This window comes from Salmo salar, chromosome ssa01 (genome assembly GCF_905237065.1).
Source record: "Salmo salar chromosome ssa01, Ssal_v3.1, whole genome shotgun sequence".
Lineage (NCBI taxonomy): Eukaryota > Metazoa > Chordata > Actinopteri > Salmoniformes > Salmonidae > Salmo > Salmo salar.
Window position 1 is genome coordinate 42,335,793 of NC_059442.1, and position 25,283 is coordinate 42,361,075.

Sequence of the window (25,283 nt, forward strand, 5' to 3'; positions counted from 1 at the left end):
ACCTTTATTTAACCATGTAGGCAAGTGGAGAACAAGTTCTCATTTACAATTGCGACCTGGCCAAGATAAAGCAAAGCAGTTCGACACATACAACAACAGAGTTACACATGGAGTAAAACAAACATACAGTCAATAATAGAGTAGAAAAATAAGTCTATATACAATGTGAGCAAATGAGGTGAGATAAGGGAGGTAAAGGCAAAAAAAAGGCCATGGTGGCAAAGTAAATACAATATAGCAAGTAAAACACTGGAATGGTAGATTTGTAGTGGAAGAAAGTGCAAAGTAGAAATAGAAATAATGGAGTGCAAAGGAGCAAAATAAATAAATACAGTAGGAGAAGAGGTAGTTGTTTGGGCTAAATTATAGATGGGCTATGTACAGGTGCAGTGATCTGTGAGCTGCTCTGACAGCTGGTGTTTAAAGCTAGTGAGGGAGATAAGTGTTTCCAGTTTCAGAGATTTTTGTAGTTCGTTCCAGTCATTGGCAGCAGAGAACTGGAAGGAGAGACGGCCAAAGGAGGAATTGGCTTTGGGGGTGACCAGAGAGATATACCTGCTGGACCACGTGCTACATGTGGGTGCTGCTATGGTGACCAGTGAGCGGAGATAAGGGGGGACTTTACCTAGCAGGGTCTTGTAGATGACCTGGAGCCAGTGGGTTTGGCGACGAGTATGAAGCGAGGGCCAGCCAACGAGAGCGTACAGGTCGCAGTGGTGGGTAGTATATGGGGCTTTGGAGACAAAACGGATGGCACTGTGATAGACTGCATCCAGTTTATTGAGTAGGGTATTGGAGGCTATTTTGTAAATGACATCGCCGAAGTCGAGGATCGGTAGGATGGTCAGTTTTACGAGGGTATGTTTGGCAGCATGAGTGAAGGATGCTTTGTTGCGAAATAGGAAACCAATTCAATTAAATTGACTTGTTGTGGACAAAAAAGGCTGTGCGTGATGACGTAGTGCACATAAAAATAACTTTTGCAGTTCAATTGCCATGTACCGAATAAAAATTAAAACTTAAATGGGTTTCCATCACATTTTCAACTCTACTTACGTCACATATTTCTTTTATATATGCGGGTATAGCCTACATGATGAGATTATTATAGACAAAATTTGTCAAACGGCAACCAAGCATCGATCATCATGTCACCAGAATAAGACTCTCGATATTTATTGGAAAGGAGCATCATGCTCATATGCACATAATACTGTAAGTCGCTTAAGATAAAAGCGTCTGCTAAATGACATATACTTTTGTATTATCGTCACCTTGCACATTCACCACCCTGTGAAGTTCAAAACGTATTTAATCTGTAGCCTAATAAACTGCGTGCTTTCCCAAATCGTATTGGGAGGACAACACAACATGGCATCGCTTGCCATGTTATTCAAATCAAATTCAAATTCAAATCAAATTCTTAATCACCGGTCCATTTCAAACAATGCAGAGTAAAAGACACAATAAAAAAATATAAATAGTGACACGAGGAATAAATACACAGTGAATAACGAATACAAATAAAGAGTAAAAGTAACATGACTATACAACGCATTCGGAAAGTATTCAGACCCCTTTACTTTTTCCACATTTTGTTACGTTACAGCCTTATTCCAAAACGGATTGAATAGTTTTTTCCCAGCATCAATCTACACACAATACCCCATAATGACAAAACAAAAACATGTTTTTAGAAATTTTGGCAAATTTCGTAAAAATAAAAAACTTAAACATCACATTTACATAAGTATTCAGACCCTTTACTCAGTACTTTGTTGAAGCGCCTTTGGCAGCGATTACATCGAGTCAAGCTGCTAGCTTGGCACACCTGTATTTGGGGAGTTTCTCCCATTCTTCTCTGCAGATCCTCTCAAGCGCTGTCAGGTTGGATGGGGAGTGTTACTGCACAGCTATTTTCAGCTCTCCCCAGAGATGTTCGATAGTGTTCAAGTCCGGGCTCTGGCTGGGCTACGCAAGAACATTCAGAGACTTGTCCTGAAGCCACTTCTGCATTGTCTTGGCTGAGTGCTTAGGGTCGTTGTCCTGTTGGAAGGGGAACCTTCGCCCCAGTCTGAGGTCCTGGGCACTCTGGTGCAAGTTTTCATCAAGGATCTCTCTGTATTTTGCTCCATTCATCTTTCCCTTGATCCTGACTAGTCTCCAAGTCCCTGCCGCTGAAAAACATCCCCACAGCATGATGCTGCCAACATGCTTCAAGGTTTTCCAATCTCCACAGAGGAACTCTGGAGCTCTGTCAGAGTGACCATCGGGTTCTTGGTCACCTCCCTGACCAAGGCCCTTCTCCCCTGATTGCGGCCAGCTCTAGGAAGAGTCTTGGTGGTTCCAAACTTCTTCCATTTAAGAATGATGGAGGCCACTATGTTCTTGTGGACCTTCAGTGCTGCAGACATTTTAGTACCCTTCCCCAGATCTGTGCCTCGACACAATCCTGTCTCAGAGCTCTACAGACAACTCCTTCGACCTCATGGCTTGGTGTTTGCTCTGACATGCACTGTCAACTGTGGGACCTTTTATAGACAGATGTGTGCCTTTCCAAATCATGTCCAATCAATTGAATTTACCACAGGTGGATTCCAATCAAGTTGTCGAAACATCTCAACGATGATCAATGGAAACAGGATGCACCTGAGCTCAAATTTCGAGTCTTATAGCAAAGGGTCTGAATACTTACTGTGTGAGTGTGTGGGTAAAGTGTGTGTGCATAGAGTCAGTGCAAGAGAGTTAGTACGAAAAAGGGTCAATGCAGGTATTTAGCAGTCTTGTTTACAAGTCTTATGGCTTGGGGGGTAGAAGCTATTCAGGGTCCTGTTGTTTGGTACCGTTTTCCGTGTGGTAGCAGAGAGAACAGTCTATGTCTTGGGTGGCTGGAGTCATTGACCATTTTTTGGGCCTTCCTCTGACACCGCCTGGTGTAGAGGTCCTGGATGGCAGGGAGCTCGGCCCCAGTGATGTACTGGGCCGTATGCACTACCCTATCAATACCTGCGCATAAAAGTGTTTCCACCGCTATTTCTCACATAATTAATCTTACCAACACAAAAGATGCCACGTTGTCTAGCGTATTTTGTTTTGTCGACATTTGGAAAGTTTACCGAAAAATGTGCTATTTCCATCAGGCTGTGACAGCCTGTACTTTATTCACATAAAAAGGTTGGATGGAAACCTGGTTAAGGAAAACAATTGCTTTCTTTCAATATAACAACCTGGTGTCACAACGTTGGTTTATCTTACCTGGTTGTTGAGGATGGTCTCCACCTGCTTGGCGTCCCTCATGAACTGCTGGAAGCCCAGGCCCTGGTCCAGGAAGCCCTTCCTACTGTCCCACATCTTGTGGAGCTCGTCCCAGCCACGGTCCAGACCCTTCAGCCTCTTGTCCAACTCCTGGTATTGAGGGTCATCCAGCTGGCCCTGGGTCACCGCCACGCCCATGTCCCTCACCTAACGTAATAGTAATCATAATATGCCACTTAGCAGACATTTTTATCCAAGCTACTTACAGTGCAGTTACTGTATACATTTCAGTATATGTGGCCCCAGCAGGAATCCAACCCACGACCCTGGCATCACTATCACCATGATTTTACTAACTGAGCCACACAGGATGTCACTGCCTTGATAACTCTTTGTAAAACTATGCCCACTGTTCTAGCTGTGTGGTGTGGATTTGTGTAAAATGTACTTTCAATCTTAACAAACTTTACACTTTACAACTTGAAACTAACCTTGTAGTAGTCCTCCTCGTGTGTGCCCATGTCATCATGCACGGCATCATGGAGGCTCAGCAGCTGCTCTGCTTGGGGAAGAGTCTCAGGCATATCCTCGGACGCCACAGCCTTCTGGGTCTTGAAGAGCCAGGACTGGAAGTCATCCATGTCCTGCAGGAAGTTCTGCAGCTTGGACACCTCTCCCAGAGAGTCCTACAATACAACTTTATTAGTCCATTTGTTATGGAGAAGTGCACAACAAAAATGTGTTTTCTGCTTGTTTCCCGACACAGACATAGACCCAGACACACACGCACAAAGATGCACACGCACACGCACGCATGCACGTGCATACCTCCCGGTCCTTCAGGGTGGCCTTCAGGTTATCCCAGGCTGCGTCCAGCTCGGCTCGTCTAGCCAGGATGTCTGCAGCGTTGTCCGGGTGATCCTTGGCCAGCTGGTCTGCCTCACTCCGCAGGAAGGTGAGCTTGTCTCCGATGGCGGCCAGGTCGCGCTCCATGCCATAGAGTTTCCTCTGGATGGTCATGACAGCGTTCAGATCGTTGCCCAGTTCCTGGGTGGATTCGATGACCCGGGTTTTCTCTCGAATCCAGGACTCTGTCTCGTCACACTCCAGGCCATAGTTGTGGTAGCTGAGAGCAGAGTCCACCTTCCGCTTCCTCTCCTCAAGCATGGCCTTGAAGGCCTCCCACCTGGAAGAGAAGAGAAGAGACAGACCAGAGGGTTAATACTAATGCTACTGTACAGTAGACTGTGGATCATAATGACGAAATGTCCTTCTTGCTATGAGTATACATTACGTCGACACATGAACATCACATCATCATGAGTCTCACCTCTTATTCAGTCTCGTCTGGCATTCCTTCACCTCTTTGGTACGAGGGTGTCTGCTGTCCTCAAGCTGCTTCACTGCTTTGTTGACATCATCAACCCGTGACTGGACGTTAGCCATGTCTGAAGAAAGTATACTCAACCTGAGAAAAGAAAAATGAGTAAGCACTAAATCAAACAGTACGCACCAGAGCAGGTTACATTCAGAGCAGCGACCAATCCCCCATCAGTCAGTCCAACTATAACCCGCATAGCATACTGGTACACTCACATTTGCAGAGATCTGATACAGATGTGATTGGTGTCCGATTTATACAAATGTAAAAGTACTGTTTAACATTGCTGGTACCCCAACAATATGACATATCATCATATCTGTGGTTTGTACCTGTTCTGCACCACCTCCAAATCCTCTAGTTTCTCAGGCACATCCAGCCCTACCAGCCAGGTCTCCTTCTCGCCCATCCACAGCTCACAGGCGTCTGTCTCGCTGAAGATGATGTACAGGGCCATGGCATCATCCAGCTTCTTCTGTCGCAGGTCGCACAGGGACATCAGCTCCACGTATAGGTCTCTGATTTCCTTCAGACGTCTCTGGATGTCCGGCGTGTTACGCAGCTCCTCGGGTAGCGCCGCCGCCTGGTCATAAAAAGTTCACGTTTATTAGCCATATGTAATAAATACATTGGGGAAATCTGGGGAAATCATCAGAGCCCTTACGATAAAAACAGCATTAAAAACAGTAAGATTAATCAGGATGAATATCAACAAATATACACATATATGACAACTAGCGGTTAAATCATAATGCTAACATAATCTAGTAGATCCTAATTGTAAAGCTATATAAAGTATAGTAAAACAGGTTTATAGGCAAGAACCAGCCATTTGGTCAGTCAGTTATTTACCTGTTTGGTCAGAGCGTCAATGGTGGCTCCGTTCTTGGCGACGTCGTCCCTTAGGCCTCTGTGTCTCTTCAGCAGCCTCTGGGTGGTATACTCATCATGACCCACTTCATCACTAGTCATCTGCCTCTTGGCATCCAGCAGCCAGGCCTTCAGGTCATCAGCGTCTCCCTGGAACTGGAAGAACCTCTGGGTGTCCTGGAGATTCTGCCTTCTGAACGCTGCCAGCTCCTCCAACTGCTGCCACTGCCTCCTCACGTCCTCCATGCGATCCTCGACCTTAAGATAACATAAACAAAATAATGACTTTATTGTTCCCATGGGCACATTGTATTTGTGTCCATGTGCATACATTTAAAGACATATCATGTATAAACACATGATATAGACAGTTACAAACAAAATAAATACAGTCAACGTGGGAAAAAAAATCTACTTGTGGTGTGTCGAAGTGTCCAGCCTGGATTATCTTGTCTCCTTCCTTCATGATCTCCTGCAAGTGGGCACGGCGAGCCCCCAGCTCGTCCTCGAAGGCACTGTGTTTGCTCTGCAGAGCCAGCACACTGGTCAGGTCCTTGCCGTAGTCCAGCGAGGAGAAGATGTGCTCCTTCTCCTTGATCCAGCTCTCCAGCTCGGCCATCTAAGATAAAATAAGATATACTTTATAGTCATTTATCACAGAGACACTGAAATGTGCATTTTTCTTTATCATAAAAAATAAGATAGATTTTATAGTCAATTATCACAAAAATCCCTTGAGAAACACACATACAAACAACCACGGAGAGGTTGGAGGACAGGGTCCGCCGCAGTGCGTCGCCCCTGTAGTAGGGCCTTGCTCAAGGGCAAGACCTTTCAGTTGCCTATCTCTGTAGCCTACATACCTCCCAGAAGAAGTACCAGAGACGTCGTGACTGCTCCAGTCGGGCACGGCGCTGGACTGCCAGGGCACACAGCTCCTGGTAACACAGGTCTAGGTGTTGCACCCGGTCCTTAATCACCTGGGGGTCACAGGGCTTGTAGCCTGGGAGGTGAGGATGGGGGTTTAAAAACAAGAGCTACGTTTTGGCATGATTATGTACTGTATCTTATAGGTTAACACTTTACATGAAGGTATCTTTTGGGTTACACTTTACATGAAGGTATCGTTTGGGTTACACTTTAGAAAGGGAAAGAAAAGGAAAGGGGGATACTAGTCAGGTATACAACTGAATGCATTCAACTGAAATGTGTCTTCCACATTTAACCCAACCCCTCTGAATCAGAGAGGTGTGGAGGTCTGCCTTAATCGACATCTACATCATCGGATGAAGGTATCTTTTGGGTTACACTTTACCTGAAGGTATCTGTTGGATTACACTTAACATCTAGGTATACACAAAAAGGATAATGTAAAGTGTTACCCTCTTTTGTAAGATGGGATGTACAATCCAAAACAATTTGCTAAGGAGGGACAATTAAATGAATAGGAAAGTCGACTGCACTTACTGTCTCCATTGGCAAACTTGAGAGCAGCTGCATTGGCATTGTGAACTCTCTCTGCCTGCACTGCGATGTCAGCCTCCACCAGAGCATGCTTCTGGAGCAGGTCCTCCACCTCCAACAGGTGCTTCCCAAAGTCAGGAGACAGCAGCCGAGTCTGGGGACATACCACAGGTTCAGGGGTCAGGGTTGAGAGGAAGGGGTGGGGGTGGTAAGGAAGGGATCAAACATGGCAAAGGAATGTTCTGGCATACAGATGTGGGAGCGTAATTTGACCAGTAGTTTTGTCGCAACAAAATATTACTGTAGAAACAGGATGTGAACGTTTAATGATGCTTGATAGGTGGTTAGGCTAAAGTGCAATACTGTTAATATAACCATGTGTTAGTGTGGGTTTTCAGTGAATTTATGTACATCATGAAGCTCATCTGCATTTCCTGGTGCAGGAAAATTCTCAGCAACAAAAGAGATTAAATGAAAATCTTACATCTATAGCTATAGCAGGGAGAAAGCTAACATATTCTTCTGTATGAATATAGATTCTAACCTTTACCAAACATGGCTTTTTCAGATTCATAATTTATAGATTCTGCACATGGCCTATGACAGTGGTAGGCAACTAGATTCAGTCGCGGGCCAATTTTCGTCGGAGCGGATGGTCGGGGGGCCGGATCATTATAATAATTTGTACACTGCAAATTGACCCAAACTAAGCCCCAAAGAGATTGTATTTGAAAATAACAATAATTTCATACCTTGATTACATTGAGACATGTTTCTTTTTTTATTTGTGGCAATAATTGGGAACAGATTTCCTAAATTATACACATTTGGCTGAATTCCTGGGGATTTTCCAGTCTTTTTTTTACTTTGACTCTCTCTCTCTCTCTCTCTCTCTCTCTCTCTCTCTCTTCTTTCTCTCTCATTCTCTCTCTCTCATTCTCTCTCTCTCACTGTCTCTCTCACTCTGTCTCTGTCTCTCTCTCTCTGTCTCTGTCTCTCTGTCTCTCTATATATATATACTAAAAACTTTGGGGGTCCCAAAAAGGTATTTTGGCCCACGGACCACCTGTTGCCGACCCCTGGCCTATGCTGTGTCTGGTTCCAATGGCTCAGTGGGTTAGCTAGCAAGTAACACAAGGGTTGTAGGTTGGATTGCAGCAGGGGCTTGGTATAGTAAATACAATACGTTCTATACCCCTGTCAATATCTAACATTCTGCAAGTCACCTTCGACAGATCATTTCTATGACCCTATTATTAATAATCCACCTTCATCTCATCGATCCAGTTGATAATGTACAACATCTCCTGGAAGATCCTCTGCAGGGTGAGGTTCTTGTCCAGGCGTGCCCTGCGAGCATTCAGTAGTTCCAGTAGGTAGTCCCTTAGCCTCAGGATGTTTTCCTTGCGCACGTCGATGCGCTTGGCGTCATGGTAGCGCTCAGACTGCAGCTCTTTCGAGATCGCCACTATGCCCTGGATGCGTTCCTCGTAGGCAGCGATGTCCGTCTCGATGGCGTCGTGCTTCTTTTTCGCCGCTTCCACCGCCGGCAGGTCGTAGCCAAAGTTGTCCTGAAGGGGGAAGGTGAGGGATGTTTCAGAGGTGGAGGGGTTAAACTGTTGAGTATGTCTATTTGGAGCAGGAGGGTGTTCTGACTTGAGATCTGTGCAAGTTTTCACTCAATTATTCCACTGATATCAATGAATGATTTTCGGTCGCCTTATCTCAGCTCATGTCTGTTTTGTTATGGACTATATGTGTGCAGGGGTGCTGTCCAAGTGGACATATTATTACCTGTGCCACCAGTCTCTGGTTCTCCAGTAGCCAGGTCTCTCTCATGGCAGCTTTCCTGTCAAAGCGTCTGGCCATCTGCTCCAGCTTCTCCTGACGAATCAGCTCGTCTCTCAGGACACGCTCCCTCTCATGCTCCTCCCGTTCCAGGCGCTCCCAGGCCTGCAGAGGACAACATGGTTGTTTAAAGTGCCGGAGGGCTACCGTAGGATTTTGCTATAATAGGTAATTATTCTGTCTTTGTGCTTGTGTCTTTGTGGATTAATAAATGACCCATTACTGAAGTTACTAAATGTGTCTCCTCCATTCCTGAATCCCGGCAGACTCAAAATAGCGTCAGTAAGTACGGAACCAGCCGACTAAATTAAACTTACACTCTTTGTTTCAGTATTACTGAAAAATCAGGTCTCTTACCCTGTTGATATCAGCCACTAGAGCCCCGTCCTTGGGGGTGTAGACCCTCTGGTTGTTGGCTCTCATACGGCTCTGGATTGTGAACAACAGCATCTCAAGGTAACCTTTCTCCTGGAACCTTGTACATCACAGACAAAACAATAAACAATGTGTCAGAACCAGAACTTGTTGACCAGCACAGGAAGTTGGTGGCACCTTAATTGGGGAAGACGGGCTTGTGGTAATGGCTGGAGCGGAACAAGTTGAATGTTATCAAACGTGTTTTCAATGTGTTTGATGCCACTCCATTTGCTGCGTTCCAGCCATTATTATGAGCCATCCTCCCTTCAGCAGCCTCCACTGCTGACCAGATGTCTTTAAAAAAAAAGATGGGTGATGATATACAATGAGAACAATGCTCAGACATGCTATAACTCGTGTTACAAATTTGCGGAAATGTTCCCCAAATTCCCAGTTTCGCATTTGGAGGATTCATGGAGGATTTCTAGAAAACCTTGATGTTTTTGGGGAAAATGTACTGGATTTGTGCAACCCTAGTTGGGGCATATAGTATTAAGGCATGACTAACTTGGGTGGTTTCTCCACGGTGCGGTAGGAGTTGAAAGCTTGGAGCTGCTGCTGGACACCGGTTAGAGAGTTGGCCAGTTTACGGTTGTTCAGGATGATGATGGTCTGCTCTATCCATATCAGCAGGTCTGACGATAGGGTCTCGTACTTGTCAATCATCTTCTCTGTCTCTATGGCATGGTCTAGCACCTAGAGGATGGACACAGAGGGTGAGGTTAACCAAACGCTTTGGTGTAATACTGTCACATGAAACAAAGCAGGCACGGATGTATACACACACACACACACACACAAGCATACACACACTGCATTATTTATCCCATCCTCACCTTGCCAACTCTCTTCCCCTCCACTGCTAGTGCCTTCATCTTGGAGAAGTAGTGGTAGAATGCTACAACATATGTGATGATGGACTTCTCATCTGGGTTCTCCGTGAATACATCTGCAAACATACAGACAGTCCATGAAATCTAGAAGATCACTGGACTCTTTTATTTCAGCCTTGAGTCCAGCTCATAAAGGTTACCAGTTACCCGAACACAGGTAAAGCATAGTCCTGGACTAAAAAGCAATTTCAATAGAGATTATCCATTAAGCTTTTTAATCCAGGTCTAGGTTTAATCTGTGTCTGGGAAAATGCCCATAGTTCTAGATGGAACAGGAAATTGTCACTTGCCTTCAGGGTCTAACAGTTTGGTCACGCCAAGCTTCTGCTCTGCTACGTTGAAGGCATTCTGGAGGTTATGGGTTGGGTTGGACTTCTTCAGGCCACCATAGTCCACCAGGTCTGGCCTGAGAGAGAGAGAGAGAGAGAGAGAGAGAGAGAGAGAGAGAGAGAGAGAGAGAGAGAGAGAGAGAGAGAGAGAGAGAGAGAGAGAGAGAGAGAGAGAGAGAGAGAGAGAGAGAGAGAGAGAGAGAGAGAGAGAGAGAGAGAGAGAGAGAGAGAGAGAGAGATTTGCCTGCAGCGAGATCCATCGGAGATGGTATGGCATTATACACGGCATTTTATCTCTTCTTACCTGTGTTTGTGTATGAGAGCATTGAACGCAATGCCATCTTTCCAACTGGTGGTGAAGTTGGTGATGTTTACGTTCGGATATCTGTAGAAACACAAGAGGAAAGAGTCAATGTCACGGACTGACCTCAATCACAAACTGATCCCAGTAGTTTACAGGACTTAGCAGCGTAATCAGATAAACGGATCTCTAATCAAGATGGCGCTCTCCAGGCAACCCTGATCATTGATCATTTTGCGGTTCCAATGTCTCAGTGAGTTAGAGCATGGTTGTTTTTTTTATCTCACCCAGCAGTCTTCATCTGGCACCAGAGTAGCAGAGCGTCCTTGGCTGTGCGGCTCTCCCGTTGGGTCCCGTCTGCCTGTCCCATCTCCACCACAATGTCTTGGATCTGTAGGTCAGGGACAGGCAGGACAGACAGTCAACTACAGTAACGACAACGGAGTGGACACTAGACTAGATAGTTCTTACATGGTAGAGGAGACAAGACCTACATAACGAAACCTAAATGTTATTGGGCATGTAGTGTATACATATTGTATATTTGAAAATGGGAGAATGTTTAGGCATACACTGCCTATTTCCTATTTCAGGTTGAAGTACGAAGTGTATATTTTATCAGTATGAACCTATGAAAACAAGGTTGATCAAGTAATGTATTAATTTACACTAATTGTAACCTTAGTTAAAACTGTTAATTATCAAGGTTCCTATTTTCCCACTAACTAACAGCACACACACACACACACACACACACACACACACACACACACACACACACACGCACACATGCACACAAATGCATGTACACCCACATACACACGCAGCTATTTTCCCACCAACACACACACACCAGAACGAACGAACGCACACACATCCAGACACACCTCTTTTCCCACACACACTGTCAGTAATTAGAACAGTGATTTTATCTGTGACACATACCGCTCCTCAGAGACTAAATTTAGCACCGCTTTGCTTCTCTTCTCCTCCGTTTGTTCTGATGCTACGTAGGGATGCCGACAGAGGCTAGCTAGTCGCCTCCTCTTTTTCCCTCTCCTCCTTTTTGAAGGTGTGAATAATGCAGCAACAAGGGCATATTGTTTGAACTAGCAAAGCTAAAAATAACAATAGGCTGTCAAATTGAAAATAAATACTGTATCAGCCTGTTCCCAGATAAAATTATCTAACACACGGTATATTTTGTTTGGGATGTGGTTTTAGTTCTAGCATCAGATGTCAGCTGTTGGCTGAAACCAGACTGTATACAGCTTCAGCCAGAGGGGGTTTACGTTGAGTTCTAGTTGATTTTGTAACCAGTGTTGTTGTTATAGTGGTTAGCTAACTCACCAAGCCTGGTGGTCCCAAATCAGTTTGTTCTATCTTGCCACCTGGACATAGAAGTTGGCAATACAGAACAAACAGATCTGGGACCAGGCTAGCAGAGGGTGGTTTAAATTTAGGCCATTTTGTAACCTGTGTTTTTTTGTTGTGGTTGGCTAGAAGAAGAAGAAGAAGAATCCTAACTCACCTGGAATCTGAGGATGATGGTCCAGATGAGTCCCAGGATGAGGCGGTGGTTGCCGTCGACGATGTCGTGTGATCCCATGTTCTCCAGGTGGACCCTCTGCTCCTTGAGGAACTGCAGGGCCTTGTCCACGTTCTCCAGGCAGTGGATACGCATACGACCCTTAGTGGGCTTGGGCTGGGAGGAGAGAGGGAGAGATGGAGAGGAAGGGAGGAGATAGGAAGGGAGAGAGAAGATAGAGAGAGAGAGCGTGAGAGAGAGAGAGCAAGAGGGGAATAGAACGTAAACGTGTAGTGTGTTGCTATTTAGTGCAGTGAAGTGATTAATGAGATTGTGACGAGTATTTCCATTCTGATCTGGACATCATCAGATCATGTCATAACAGGGACAAAAAAAAGCACCCAGACTAAACACACATACAATACATCATAAATACACATACCGTACACACCGTCCACACACACACAAACGTACCAGCTTCTCTTCAGAGAGGAGCTCCAGTAATTTGATGAGCATACGTCCATCCCTCAGGTCCAGGTAGAGGTCAGAGATACGGCAGTTGACCCGCGACAGGATGGAGTTGACCCATTTAGTGAAGGTCTTCTTCTGGACCGCCTCGCGCTCATCTGGAGGTAGACAGAAAGAGAGCTAGGTCAGATATCCCCTGGTTAGACAGTAATAACCTAGGAGTTTGTTTTGTTGGGGTTCGTTCACCCAAGCACCTCTATACCAGTGGAATCTGAACTGTAAAATAAGTGTTATCCTTCTTGCTTTATCCTTTACAGAGGGGGGATGTACATTATGGAACGTGTCATGTATGGAACGTAGCAGGACACAAACCATGTGTTTGTGTGGGCAGTTGCGTGAAGGAAAACTCAAGGCTTGACTGAGTAAGTGTTGAGAACAGACATTAGAATCCACAAGGCCTCTGAGTGTAGGAACATCAATGTTGTTGTGAGTTATGTAAGTTGGAATAGCGAATACCACTACCCACCTGGTGGCATCGTGTCTCCCTACTGGTTAAGAGCAGGAGATCACAGTCACACTTTAAAGTCCCCATCAACACACTTTCAGAGTTTCAAATGACACCATATTCCCTATTTAGTGCAGTACTTTTGACCATAGTGTGTGTGTGTGTGTGTGTGTGTGTGTGTGTGTGTGTGTGTGTGTGTGTGTGTGTGTGTGTGTGTGTGTGTGTGTGTGTGTGTGTGTGTGTGTGTGTGTGTGTGTGTGTGTGTGTGTGTGTGTGCGTGTCCCAAATATGAGTGCAAAAAACTGCATCCTTAATGACTTGTACTATAAATGATTCAGCCCTCAGCCTGTGGAGAACAGAGACAGAGAGAGAGACAGAGCGAGAGAGAGGGAGACAGACAGAGCGAGAGAGAGGGAGACAGACAGAGAGAGAGAGAGGGAGAGAGACAGAGAGAGAGCGAGGGAGATAGAGAAAGAGAGGTAAGAGAGAGAGGTAAGAGAGAGGGAGGCATATTGAAAAGAGGGAAGATAGAGAGTGAGGCATGGGAAGAGAGGGAGAGAGAAAGAGAGGGAGGCATGGGAAGAGAGGGAGAGAGATAGAGAGTGAGGCATGGGAAGAGAGGGAGAGAGAAAGAGAGGGAGGCATGGGAAGAGAGGGAGAGAGAAAGAGAGGGAGGCATGGGAAGAGAGGGAGAGCAACACACACTAAGAGAGCGGAAGGGAGGTAACCCTGAGATAGAGGGAGAAAGTAGGAGGACAAGCAGCTAGAGAGAAAGGTGAATGAGAGAAAAGGGGGATAGAGAGAAAATGATACTGGTGGGGACTAGAAAGAGATGTAAGCTTTTAAGCCTGGTCTGTAGAGACCAAAATAGGAACATTTTGAAAAAAAGAGTCCTTGCTTTTGAATCTCTCAAAATGACATGTCATCATTGCTCTCACATCTATTCTCTGCATCGTCAAAATATAACAAATCTGTCATCTTTGACCATGTTATATAGTCCTATATTACATAAGAGACCAGGCAGTATTGTTAAATGAGCCATGTCCCATTCTGTTTCTTGCCTGGTAAATAACAAGGACCCTACTGCACAACATCCACGTGGATTACCCCCACCATAATGAAAAAGTCATGACAAATAAAACATCCAAAACAATGTCGCAAGGTGCGTCCCAAATGGCACCCTATTCCCTACGTAATGCACTACTTTGACCAGAGCCCACACTTCTCCCATCCAGGCCAGGTCTGTATCAGTACAGGTTGAACTAAATACTACTATGTTGGTTCACATGCTGCTTCTTCCCACTGATTTCCAGCCCTATCCGCACTCTGACTCCAGCGAGCGACAGCCACAAGACACATGACTTATTGATGCTGATGGGTTTTCCCCTGTACTCAGGCAGAGCCAGAGAGAGAGCCACACTCTTAGAATAAAAGGTGTTCTCTGTCCCCATAGGAGAACCCTTTGAGGAACCTTTTTGTTTCCAGGTAGAACCCTTTTGGTTCAAGGTAGAACCAAAAAGGGTTACCCTGTGGGGACAGCCGAAGAACCCTTTTGGAACCCTTTTTTCTAAGAGTGCAGAGCCAGGCTGTTTTCCCACAGTTAGCCTCCTTATATAGCTCTGGATGTGGCTAGCCCAGCAGAGTCAGCCCAGCAAAGTCAGCCCAGCAGAGTCAGCCCAGCAAAGTCTGCCCAGCATAGCCTGAGACCATAGGACATAAAGAGGAAAGGACTGGTAGTGCTACCTGCGGGTATGTAATCTCGGTTAACCCAGAACTAAACTCTTGGTTTATGTTTACGTAGATGTCCACGAGAGATTAGTTTAGCTGGTATGTAACCTCGACTTGGAATCCCTAACTAAATCAACTGTGTTGACTAGCTACTCCATTTGTTATATTAATGTTTAAAGTCTGTCATGAGAGACTATAGCGGGCTCTGCAACCGCCCACGGCTAAACACAAGACCAGAGAACACAACACACTGTAAAAAAGCCAACCAATTGATTAATCAGCGTTATTCTGGGAGTTGGGTGGACTTCATAAGGACAAGAAATGTAGCTAATGTGTCAAAGTTTGCTCACTCAACGAACTTTGCTCACAATGAGCTGAATGTATAAAATCTTGTTGAGTCAATGTTTTTAAATCTATGTTTGCCTTTGTAAGTCGACGCTGTATGTTGGTTCACCTATATGCCCAAGTGTTGAGCAAACTCCCAATCCTATCGCTGCTGGTTGCCTTACAATACATTGAATCAGCAAACTCTGCTCGAAGTGAGCTGAATTTGAACAAGCTTGTTGAGTAAAATGACAAATGTATGTTTGCTCAAAACCACGCAAACCACGCCCATCACTATCATATTTCTCAGCATGCTGTATTGATTTCCACAATTGTTGGTTTCAATACCTGTGTTTTTGCATGTACATTGATTGGTTGATTCATTTTATGCTACACAAAAATCAATAACATATATTTTTCTAAACTAATCCAATCTCTTAGTAGTTTGACTTTTTGCACTCGTTACTGAGATGGCTGTTCCAGTTTATAGGCACTCGCACTAATCACTCTTTCATGCCCTGACAGTCATTCTCAATGCAGGTTGTGTGGGAAACTGGTAAAATGATGTTTGTAGTGTAGCTAGCCACTGCATGGCTCTGAATTGTCATAAAGAGTTCATAAAGAGTTTCATTTTTCACCGGGAAATATGCAAATAAGGTACAATAAATTCTCAAGTTGAATTGTATGTTCACGCAACCTAAAATCGTAAGTTGAGTGAACATGCAATTCAAACTTGAGAATGTATGTTGGTTCAGCTAAAGTTATATGCCCAAATTCACACTCCTATTGCAGCTGGTTGCCTTACAATTACACACTGAATTACCTTTTTTACAGTGCACAACACAACACAACAACAGACAGAGCACAACGCGACACATCTGCAGCAGTCAAAACAGAGACAGAACAAGACATTAACAAAAACCTTGCGGAGCCCGTGGTCTAGCAGTAATGCTCCCACCAGAAGCCGGGTTCAATCCCCACGTCCACCTTTTCTATTATTCTCCTTGCTGTCTCAACCTCTGTTTCCCCCCAAAAAACGTATATAACCTTCTATAACCAGAATACAACCTGACAACCTGACCAGTTTAGTCCGTTGGGAAGAGTGCTGCAGGAGTCTGGGTCTGGTGTGGAGCATGGTTGATGAGAGGACAGACTGACAGAGACACCGGGGTAGGAGAGACACCCAGCACAGCTAAGCAACACCTACCCAGGGCAGTGGGAAATAGTTTTTTTTTTTAAATGACATCATTTCAACTCAACACAGGGAGCCGCCTGAAGGAGTCTGGAACAGGAGCAGGGTGAGAGGACAGAGACAAAGTAGAGGTAGAAATAAACAATGCATTGCAGACAGGTACAATGTATGACACTGTTACTCTAGCAGATACACAAAGACACACAACAGAGACAGAATGAAGTACAGTTGGCGGAGCACAGAATAACAGAGAAATAACACACAGACAAGACAGAAAGACATAACACTAACAAAAGCATAGGTCATGAATCAATATGAGGCAGGAGAGATGATGAAGACATAAACGGAAACACAGAGAGAGCGAGAGAGAGAGAGAGAGAGAGAGAGAGAGACGAGAGAGAGTACCAGGTTACATCATGGGTAAGAGAGTTGTGTGCATCAGCATTTGGGTGAATCCAGGGGGGCTATATTCAAAACACTCTGACTTGGAAGAGTTTCACATCTCTATAAGAATCCCCTGAGCCCATTAGACAGCAGCGGTCGGCTAAATGTTGAAATATACCAGAGAGAATAAATGAAAGTATGTCTCTCTCTTTCTCCTTCCAACCTGTCCTCTTCTCTTCCTCCTCTCCTCTCTCCTCCTCCTAATGTGTTTCTGTCATCAGGGAGCTGGCTAGAACAAGCTAACGTAAATTCACAGTGACGGACAACAGCTCTCTTTGAAAATCGAATAACGGAGAGAGAAATTAGCAGTTAGGAGAGAAGGAGAAAAGGAAGAGAGGGGGGAGGGATTATTCAATAGATGTTCAATACAGTCATCTGTGGCAAATATAAAGTTTCTGAATGGTCCCATAGCTCATCAGGAGAAAAGAAACCAAATGAATATGAAAACAGCTAGTGTTTATGTTATGTCATGCCACGGTGACGGCAGGTGAAAATAGTTCACGTAAAATATGAATGTAGCAAGTGTAACGAAGGGGTGGTAGCGCAGCTAAGAAGACAATTCGGTGAACACGTAATCATACATAATCAATCCCGCTCGGATGAAATGGGAATGAACGGTTACAACAACGGCCTGCCGTGAATGGCAGAGGGAAAAAAGAAAAACACGGCATATCCTTTTTAGGAGTTTACTCCATGAAATATTCAGATCAAACTCAGCGAACAATTGGGGCATAGCCACTGCTTCCTGAAAATAAATAAATAAATGCACACACACACACACACACACACACACACACACACACAATTAAAAAAGGGCCACTACAGCGGAAGCACAGCACTTTTCCCCCGACTCTCCGGCTCACACGACAGCAGGAACAATCAAACCACCCACATGCTCGCTTGCATCACAAGCTAGACCTCGCCATCAAGCCCTCCCCCACCTCAATCTGTCCCAAACACAGAGAGAGGGATGGGAAGGGCACACAAGGAAACGGTGCTCTCTTTTTTTTTACCCACTGTGGGGTTGGAGGTGAGAGGTGGGAGGGACAAATCCCCACCACCACCATCCCCACCACCACCACTGCACCTTAACCCTAACCCTGAGGGGTGGGAATGAGAGAGGGTGGGCCGTGAACCCACGACTACCATCACCACCCCCAGCCCCAGACTGGACCTCGACAGCAACTTGTAGCTAGTGTCCAACCCACTACCAACACCATCACCCCTAGACCAGTCTGAACACCAGGTACCTTGCAGCTGCCTGAAGCGTCCATCCAGGATGGAGCTGAAGCAGATGTTGGAGGTACTGTAGCTCAGCCACCTCGCCTTCTTCATACTCCTGCCAGAGGTGGAGGCGTAGGAGGAGGTGGTAGGGGGCGGAGCGGGGCGCGGGAGAGAGGGGGCATGACGCTGCTGACGTCTGGCGGGGGTGCAGGTGGAGGAGGACGAGGAGGACGAGGAGATGGGGGAGAGACCCAGACCCAGTCTCAGAGGATGAGGTGCTCCAGATCCTGTCTTGGGTATAACCCGGAGGGTCCCATTCCTCTCAGGCTGGTTCTCTGGCTCCCGCCTGGTCCTCCCATCGCCCTTAGCTTCCCTCCTCAGGGCTCTGTGGATGGGTGGGGTGCTCCGGCTGCGGCTGCTGCTGCTCAGAGTTGTCCGGAGCGGGGTCTCTCTTCCTGGGGTGATGGCTCTGTCCCTGGTGGCCTCTCTGTAACTGTCCCTGTCCCTCCCTAGCGCCACTCCACTGGATCGGAGGTCTGTGGAGGTCTCCCTGTTGGTCTCCCGGGTCACCCTGGTCTTCAGGCTGATCTTCACCTCTCGGAGCCGAGGCTGGGTGATGGCACGCAACAGACATGGAGACGGGCTGCTCATCTTGAGTCCTGAGTCCTGACCCCAACAACGGAGGGAGTCTGCAGGACCTGGAGTATGGAGCTGGGAGAGATGCTCAGCTCAGCATCACTCCACTTCTCTCCTCTTCTCTCTCTCGCTCTCTCTCACTCAGTCCTCTTCTCCTGTTCCCTCTACCTCTCCCGTATGACTCTGTTCCCACCCCTCTCTCTCTCTCTCCCTCTTTCTCTCTCTCTCCCTCGCTCTCCTTCTCAGCTCAGCTCAGAGTGGTTCTTTCTCCAGCGCACCAGCCATGCATACAATATGTTCCAGGCTGCACACAAGTGTTCCTGACAAGGCTGTGCACCCCCCCACACCCCACACCCCCCCCCACACCCCGACTAAATGGGACGTGTAGGACGGAGGGCTTATCCTTTGCACATGCCTCAGTGATCATACATGTTTTACATGTTTTAGGCAGTGGGGGAACATCTTCATCAAAGTGGATCAGACAAGGCATTCCCAACCTGAATTTTAGAAGGTTATGACTTTGGATGTAGAGTCGATGTTTGACGTAGGGTCTAACATGTCTAACATGTTGTGTCATGTAAGTGTAATCTCATGATGAACAGCTCAGACAGTAGATGTAGCTCATACTTGGTTTGTCCACAAGCTGAAAATCAACACTGATGTGTAAGAGCTACTACCTCCTCTTTCCATTGCCTCCCTCGTTCTCTCTCTCCCTCCCCTCTCTCTTTCATTCTCTTCCTCCCTCGCTCTTTCTCTCGCCTTCTCTCTTTCACCCCCCCCCCTCTGTCTGTGACAGGACACTCTGATTGCATTACATCAGTGCAGTAACACAACACACCAGCTAGCTACACAAAAAGGTGCTAAAAGGGTTCTTCGGCTGTCGCCATATGAGAACCCTTTGAAGAACAATTTTTGGTTCCAGGTAGAACCTAATTGGTTTGGCCTCCCGAGTGCCGCAGCTGTCTAAGGCACTGTGTCTCAGTGCTAGAAGCGTCACTACAGATCCGGGTTCGATCCCGCTGACACGGTTGCCAGTTGGACGGTGTTTCCTCCGACACATTGGTGCGGATGGATTCCGGGTTCAGCGAGCAGTGTGTCAAGAAGCAGTGCGGCTTGGCGGGGTCGTGTTTTGGAGGGCACATGGCTCTCGAACTCCGCCTCTCCCGAGTTCGTACGGGAGTTGCAGCGATGGGACAAGACTGCAACTACCAATTGGATATCACGAAATTGGGGAGAAAAAGGGATCAAAAGTACCAACAAAAATTGTAAATAATGTGGAACCACTTGTCCATGGCATCACTGACCCTACCACTGTTTGTGGCTATAGAGCTATGTGCCCCTCACCTCTGCATCTCCAGTCCCATGGTTCCCCTGTTCCATAGATGGAGGCACTATTTAAAAGGCCTTCAGAGTGAGTACCTATTGGCCCCAAAGGTGTGTCACTGATTACGATCCCAGGCAGATATCCCAGAGATCCAAGCTATGGGAAGGCTGAGCCTGTATCCAAAATGGCACCCTATTTCCATATAGTGCACTACTTTTGACCAAATAGGGAAATATGGTGCCATTTGGGACTCACAACAGGAGGGCAGCTGTCCACATCACTCACACTGGAGCATTCTGGGAATGTGCAAACGATCCCAGCAACTTTAGGGGTGTGTATGTGTGTGTGTGTGGGGGGGGGTTAAGAGAGACTGTACGTATGATAAGTCTCAACTGCTCTGCTGGGAGTGTGTGTGGCTGGCAGCCAAACTCTGACATGATGATACAAGGCTCAAAGCTATCAGGTAGACTTATTAAACATACTGCACAGCACAAACAAGCCTAGATAGTATTCTGCCACTGCCATCTTTCATGTTTTCTTATATGGACAGAATATAGACATTGAAATAGATGAGAGATATGGATGGAAATGGAAATACAAGGAGGGGTGGGACCAGCATTTGGTCCCATGCAGACATGCACTGTAAGCGGTGGTACTAGCTGCTAGTGGCTAGCTAGACCATCCCCAGGCATCGCGTTCTGCCAAGAGGCTTATTCATATAATAACTGATTTCAAGAGACAGTAGGTGACAGAGAACGACCCATAAGGGAAAAACACCCCAATAACACAACCCAGCCCACATCAGAGCCCTAGGTCTGCCCTCCCAGCTCCAACTCACCTGTTAGGGTTTTGATGCGTGACCTCTCAAACAGTCGTACAGAGCTCTTGTCATTGTCCAGCTCCTCTTCCAGCAGCTCGAAGCGCGTGTTGATGCGGCTATACTGCTGAGTGATCTCCACGTTGTCGAAGTCCGTGGTGGACGTCATGGCAGCAGCCATCTTGGCGGTGGGACGGGGGCCGTTGGCTGGGGTGAGGTAATTGGGGGCCGGGGACAGCCTCAGCTGTTCTGGGAGGGGAGGAGGAGGAGGAGTGGAGGAGGGAGAGATACAGTAGAATGGACCTCACACAGCAGGACGTCTGAAAGAAGGAGAAATAAAGAGCTATTAGCATTGATTTTTTTCCCATCTTTGATTCACAGACGTGTGGAGACAGGGTTTTCTATCAAAGGTCAATGGCTGAATTATGTTATGAGTACGATAGCTGTATTATGTTATGGGTATGATAGCTGTATTATATTATGGGTACGATAGCTGTATTATGTTCTGGGTATGATAACTGTATTATGTTATGGGTGTGATAGCTGTATTATGTTATGGGTATGATAGCTGTATTATGTTATGGGTGTGATAGCTGTATTATGTTATGGGTATGATAGCTGTTTTATGTGTATGATAGCTGTTTTATGTTATGGGTATGTATGATATCTGTATTATGTTATGGGTAGGATAGTTGTATTATGTTATGGTATGATAGCTGTATTATGTTATGGTACGATAGCTGCATTATGTTATGGGTATGATATCTGTATTATGTTATGGGTAGGATAGTTGTATTATGTGTATGATATCTGTGTTATGTTATGGGTAGGATGGTTGTATTATGTGTATGATATCTGTGTTATGTTATGGGTATGATATCTGTATTATGTTATGGGTAGGATAGTTGTATTATGTGTATGATATCTGTGTTATGTTATGGGTAGGATAGTTGTATTATGTGTATGATATCTGTGTTATGTTATGGGTATGATATCTGTATTATGTTATGGGTAGGATAGTTGTATTATGTGTATTATATCTGTGTTATGTTATGGGTATGATATTTGTATTATGTTGTGGGTAGGATAGTTGTATTATGTGTATGATATCTGTATTATGTTATGGGTAGGATAGTTGTATTATGTGTATGATATCTGTATTATGTTGTGGGTAGGATAGTTGTATTATGTGTATGATATCTGTGTTATGTTGTGGGTAGGATATCTGTATTATGTTATGGGTAGGATAGTTGTATTATGTGTATGATATCTGTATTATGTTGTGGGTAGGATAGTTGTATTATGTGTATGATATCTGTGTTATGTTATGGGTATGATATCTGTATTGTGTTATGGGTAGGATAGTTGTATTATGTGTATGATATCTGTGTTATGTTATGGGTATGATATTTGTATTATGTTGTGGGTAGGATAGTTGTATTATGTTTATGATATCTGTATTATGTTATGGGTAGGATAGTTGTATTATGTGTATGATAGCTGTATTATGTTGTGGGTAGGATAGTTGTATTATGTGTATGATAGCTGTATTATGTTGTGGGTAGGATAGTTGTATTATGTGTATGATAGCTGTATTATGTTGTGGGTAGGATAGTTGTATTATGTGTATGATAGCTGTATTATGTTGTGGGTAGGATAGTTGTATTATGTGTATGATATCTGTATTATGTTGTGGGTAGGATAGTTGTATTATGTGTATGATAGCTGTATTATGTTGTGGGTAGGATAGTTGTATTATGTGTATGATAGCTGTATTATGTTGTGGGTAGGATAGTTGTATTATGTGTATGCATAAAACAAAATAAAGAACCCAGAAGACTACCACTATGTTGAGAATTAGCATGTCAAGATGGGAAAATAGTGAGGTGTAGAAGCCGTTTGGCCTGTTTATGTGTTGTGCATATGTTGTCTGTCAATGGTTATTTTTACTTGTTTTGTACACCAGAGGGCACTATATGTTGGGGTCATGGGTCACTGGTCAGTGTGTGTATATAGGTAGCACAGGTGACCAGGAAGTGTTAGCACAGGTGAGAGGAGAGCACATGTAGTTGTTACTGTGTCACAGATATAGCTTATAGAATGCATCTCTCTCTGCACCTTTTCTATAGGAATATGTGTTTTGGAGCTATTTATATTTTATATACCCAATAAATGAGAATTTCACCCAAAAAGAGTAACGTTTGGAAAGTTGATTTTTGTGGACGTGTTATGGACAGCTCTCTCCTGTGCCAGTGGCTTTTCATAGGGAATCGCCACTACATGAAGTCTTACTAAACTATACTGGTGGCAAGTAGTCTAGCGGTTAAGAGCGTTTGGCCAGTAACTGAAATGTTGCTTGGTTGAATCCCTGAGCCAACTAGGTGAAACAAATCTGCCGACGTGCCCTTGAGTAAGGCACTTAACACTAATTGCTACTGTAAGTAACTCTGGATAAGAGTGTCTGTTAAATGATGTAAGCATTTAGTATTAAAAAAAAACTGCCTGTCCATGCCTACAATTTCAAACAAAAAGATGGCAGACTATAGGAAGACAACAAACTGTTCTGAATGTAAAGCAAAAATGTCAAGAGAAGAAATGCTGTAACATACATCCTAGGAATGTATACTGTTTTGTTTACAACCTTTTGCTGCTATTTAGGAATCACAAGTAGTTCCCTTCACTCCTCAACTCACTCATCCCTCATCAGCCGTGGCCATTTTCAGCGACATATCCCCCAACCGTCACAGAGTGGGGTGTGTGTGTGTGTGGAAAGGCGGGTAAAGGTTAGCCACCAAGATAGCTCTATCTTAGTGCAGCGTGCCGCTCTTATCACCCCACACAAGGGAAGGGCAACCCCCGTATCTGTCTCTACTGGGTAACTTGATGAATGTTCCGCACAAACCGCCTTCCTGTGATGCTGTACCGTCAACGTTTCAACTGTAAATGTGGGTGTGTGGGTCTGTGTGTTTCTGCTAGCTACACCTGGTTTAATGTTAGTGTGGCTGGGAGGCAGGTAGCCTAACAGTAACAGAAAGGTCAATGGTTTGAATCCCTGAGCTGACTAGGCAAAAAAATTGTGTCAGCTAAATATTGTGTGGGAATGTGTCTGTACAGTCCAATGAATATGGGAGTCCTTGTGTGGTGTTCTCCTGTAGTGCAGAAATACTAGATATTAGTACTAGAGAGTCATAATTCAATGCAAATCATAGATATTGTAGCCAGTTATGTTTACAATGTGGCCAGCGCCCGACTTGAGCTATGCACGTGCAGCTTGAACCTTCACATAAATCATACACTGATGTCAACGGGGATTTGGGAGAAAGTTAGTTATAACACACAGACTTTATGTTCCTATTCTTATCTTTGATTATTTCTTATTGTTGTTGCATTGTCGAGAAGGAGCCTGCAAGTAAGCATTTCGTTGGACGGCGAACACCATGTGTATCCTGTACATACGACTAATAATAAAACTTGAAACGTACTGTATCTCAACTGCGTCTCAAGGATTCAACCCAACCCAGCATTATTGCTTTGAGTTCTATTCACATGTTCAGAAGTGTAACTGTACCATCTTTATTGTGGAGGTACAGTTACACTACGCACATTACCTCTCTCCTCTCCTTACACGACATAGTCAACCTCTGGTTTTAAGGAGATAAAAGGAGGGGGCCCTGGTTGTGGTTACGTAGTATACAGTGGTGTTAGTCCAGTCGATCTAGACTCAGTTTAGCCTTTATAAATCATAAGAAATAAGAGGGAGGATCGTAGATCAGCACTTCTTTTAAATTTGTATTTTTATTTGCGAGGGCGATCTGGCAAGAAGGCAAAACAGGGAAATAGCAGCGTGTCCATAAAATATTACTAAAAAAAAACATATACAAAATACACACAAAAGACAAAGTGTCACAAGTTAAAGATACAATTGAATATTAGAAAAAACTGCAGTTATCACAAACAGTGTTGTCAATCAGAGTCTTAAAAACAGGCCAGGACTAACTCCCTAATTTCACTAACTATCTTTTGAAACATGATCCAGGATGAAGGGGCATTATGGGACAAATATTGTTTCCCCATCTCAGTTCTAGCCTTAGGAACAGACAGGGACAGCAGCGACTGTGAACGAAGACTGTATTGAGTGACTGATCTGGTCAGTATGGAACAGAGATACTCTTAAGGCGCTTTGTGAATTTCAGGCCCAGGTCTCCCTCCTCCTCATCTCTGTATCAGTCCCGTGCAGGGGGATGTTATCAGACATAACCCTACCTCCACCCACTAACTAGCAGCACAGGGAATCCCCTTATCATCGCACACAAAACCTGGGCCAGCTCCAACAGA

At 45.0% G+C, this 25,283-nt stretch overlaps 1 protein-coding gene across 2 annotated transcripts in view; it reads right to left on the reverse strand.

The window, feature by feature from the left end:
- LOC106602627 (spectrin beta chain, erythrocytic) overlaps positions 1-25,283 on the reverse strand; it is a 52,659-nt gene that overhangs the window by 17,850 nt on the left and 9,526 nt on the right. For both annotated transcript variants that reach the window (XM_014195386.2, XM_014195383.2), the window contains exons 2-21: positions 20,970-21,268; positions 12,761-12,912; positions 12,290-12,463; positions 11,046-11,149; positions 10,762-10,842; positions 10,419-10,534; positions 10,072-10,184; positions 9,744-9,931; positions 9,176-9,293; positions 8,765-8,923; positions 8,239-8,541; positions 6,974-7,124; positions 6,370-6,509; positions 5,922-6,125; positions 5,489-5,764; positions 4,969-5,219; positions 4,586-4,723; positions 4,084-4,441; positions 3,747-3,941; positions 3,256-3,462 (exon numbers count right to left, since the gene is read on the reverse strand). In XM_014195386.2, coding sequence (XP_014050861.1) covers positions 3,256-3,462; positions 3,747-3,941; positions 4,084-4,441; positions 4,586-4,723; positions 4,969-5,219; positions 5,489-5,764; positions 5,922-6,125; positions 6,370-6,509; positions 6,974-7,124; positions 8,239-8,541; positions 8,765-8,923; positions 9,176-9,293; positions 9,744-9,931; positions 10,072-10,184; positions 10,419-10,534; positions 10,762-10,842; positions 11,046-11,149; positions 12,290-12,463; positions 12,761-12,912; positions 20,970-21,129 — 3,588 coding nt within the window. In that variant the 5' untranslated portion in view covers positions 21,130-21,268. The remainder of the gene's footprint in view (positions 1-3,255; positions 3,463-3,746; positions 3,942-4,083; positions 4,442-4,585; positions 4,724-4,968; positions 5,220-5,488; positions 5,765-5,921; positions 6,126-6,369; positions 6,510-6,973; positions 7,125-8,238; positions 8,542-8,764; positions 8,924-9,175; positions 9,294-9,743; positions 9,932-10,071; positions 10,185-10,418; positions 10,535-10,761; positions 10,843-11,045; positions 11,150-12,289; positions 12,464-12,760; positions 12,913-20,969; positions 21,269-25,283) is intronic.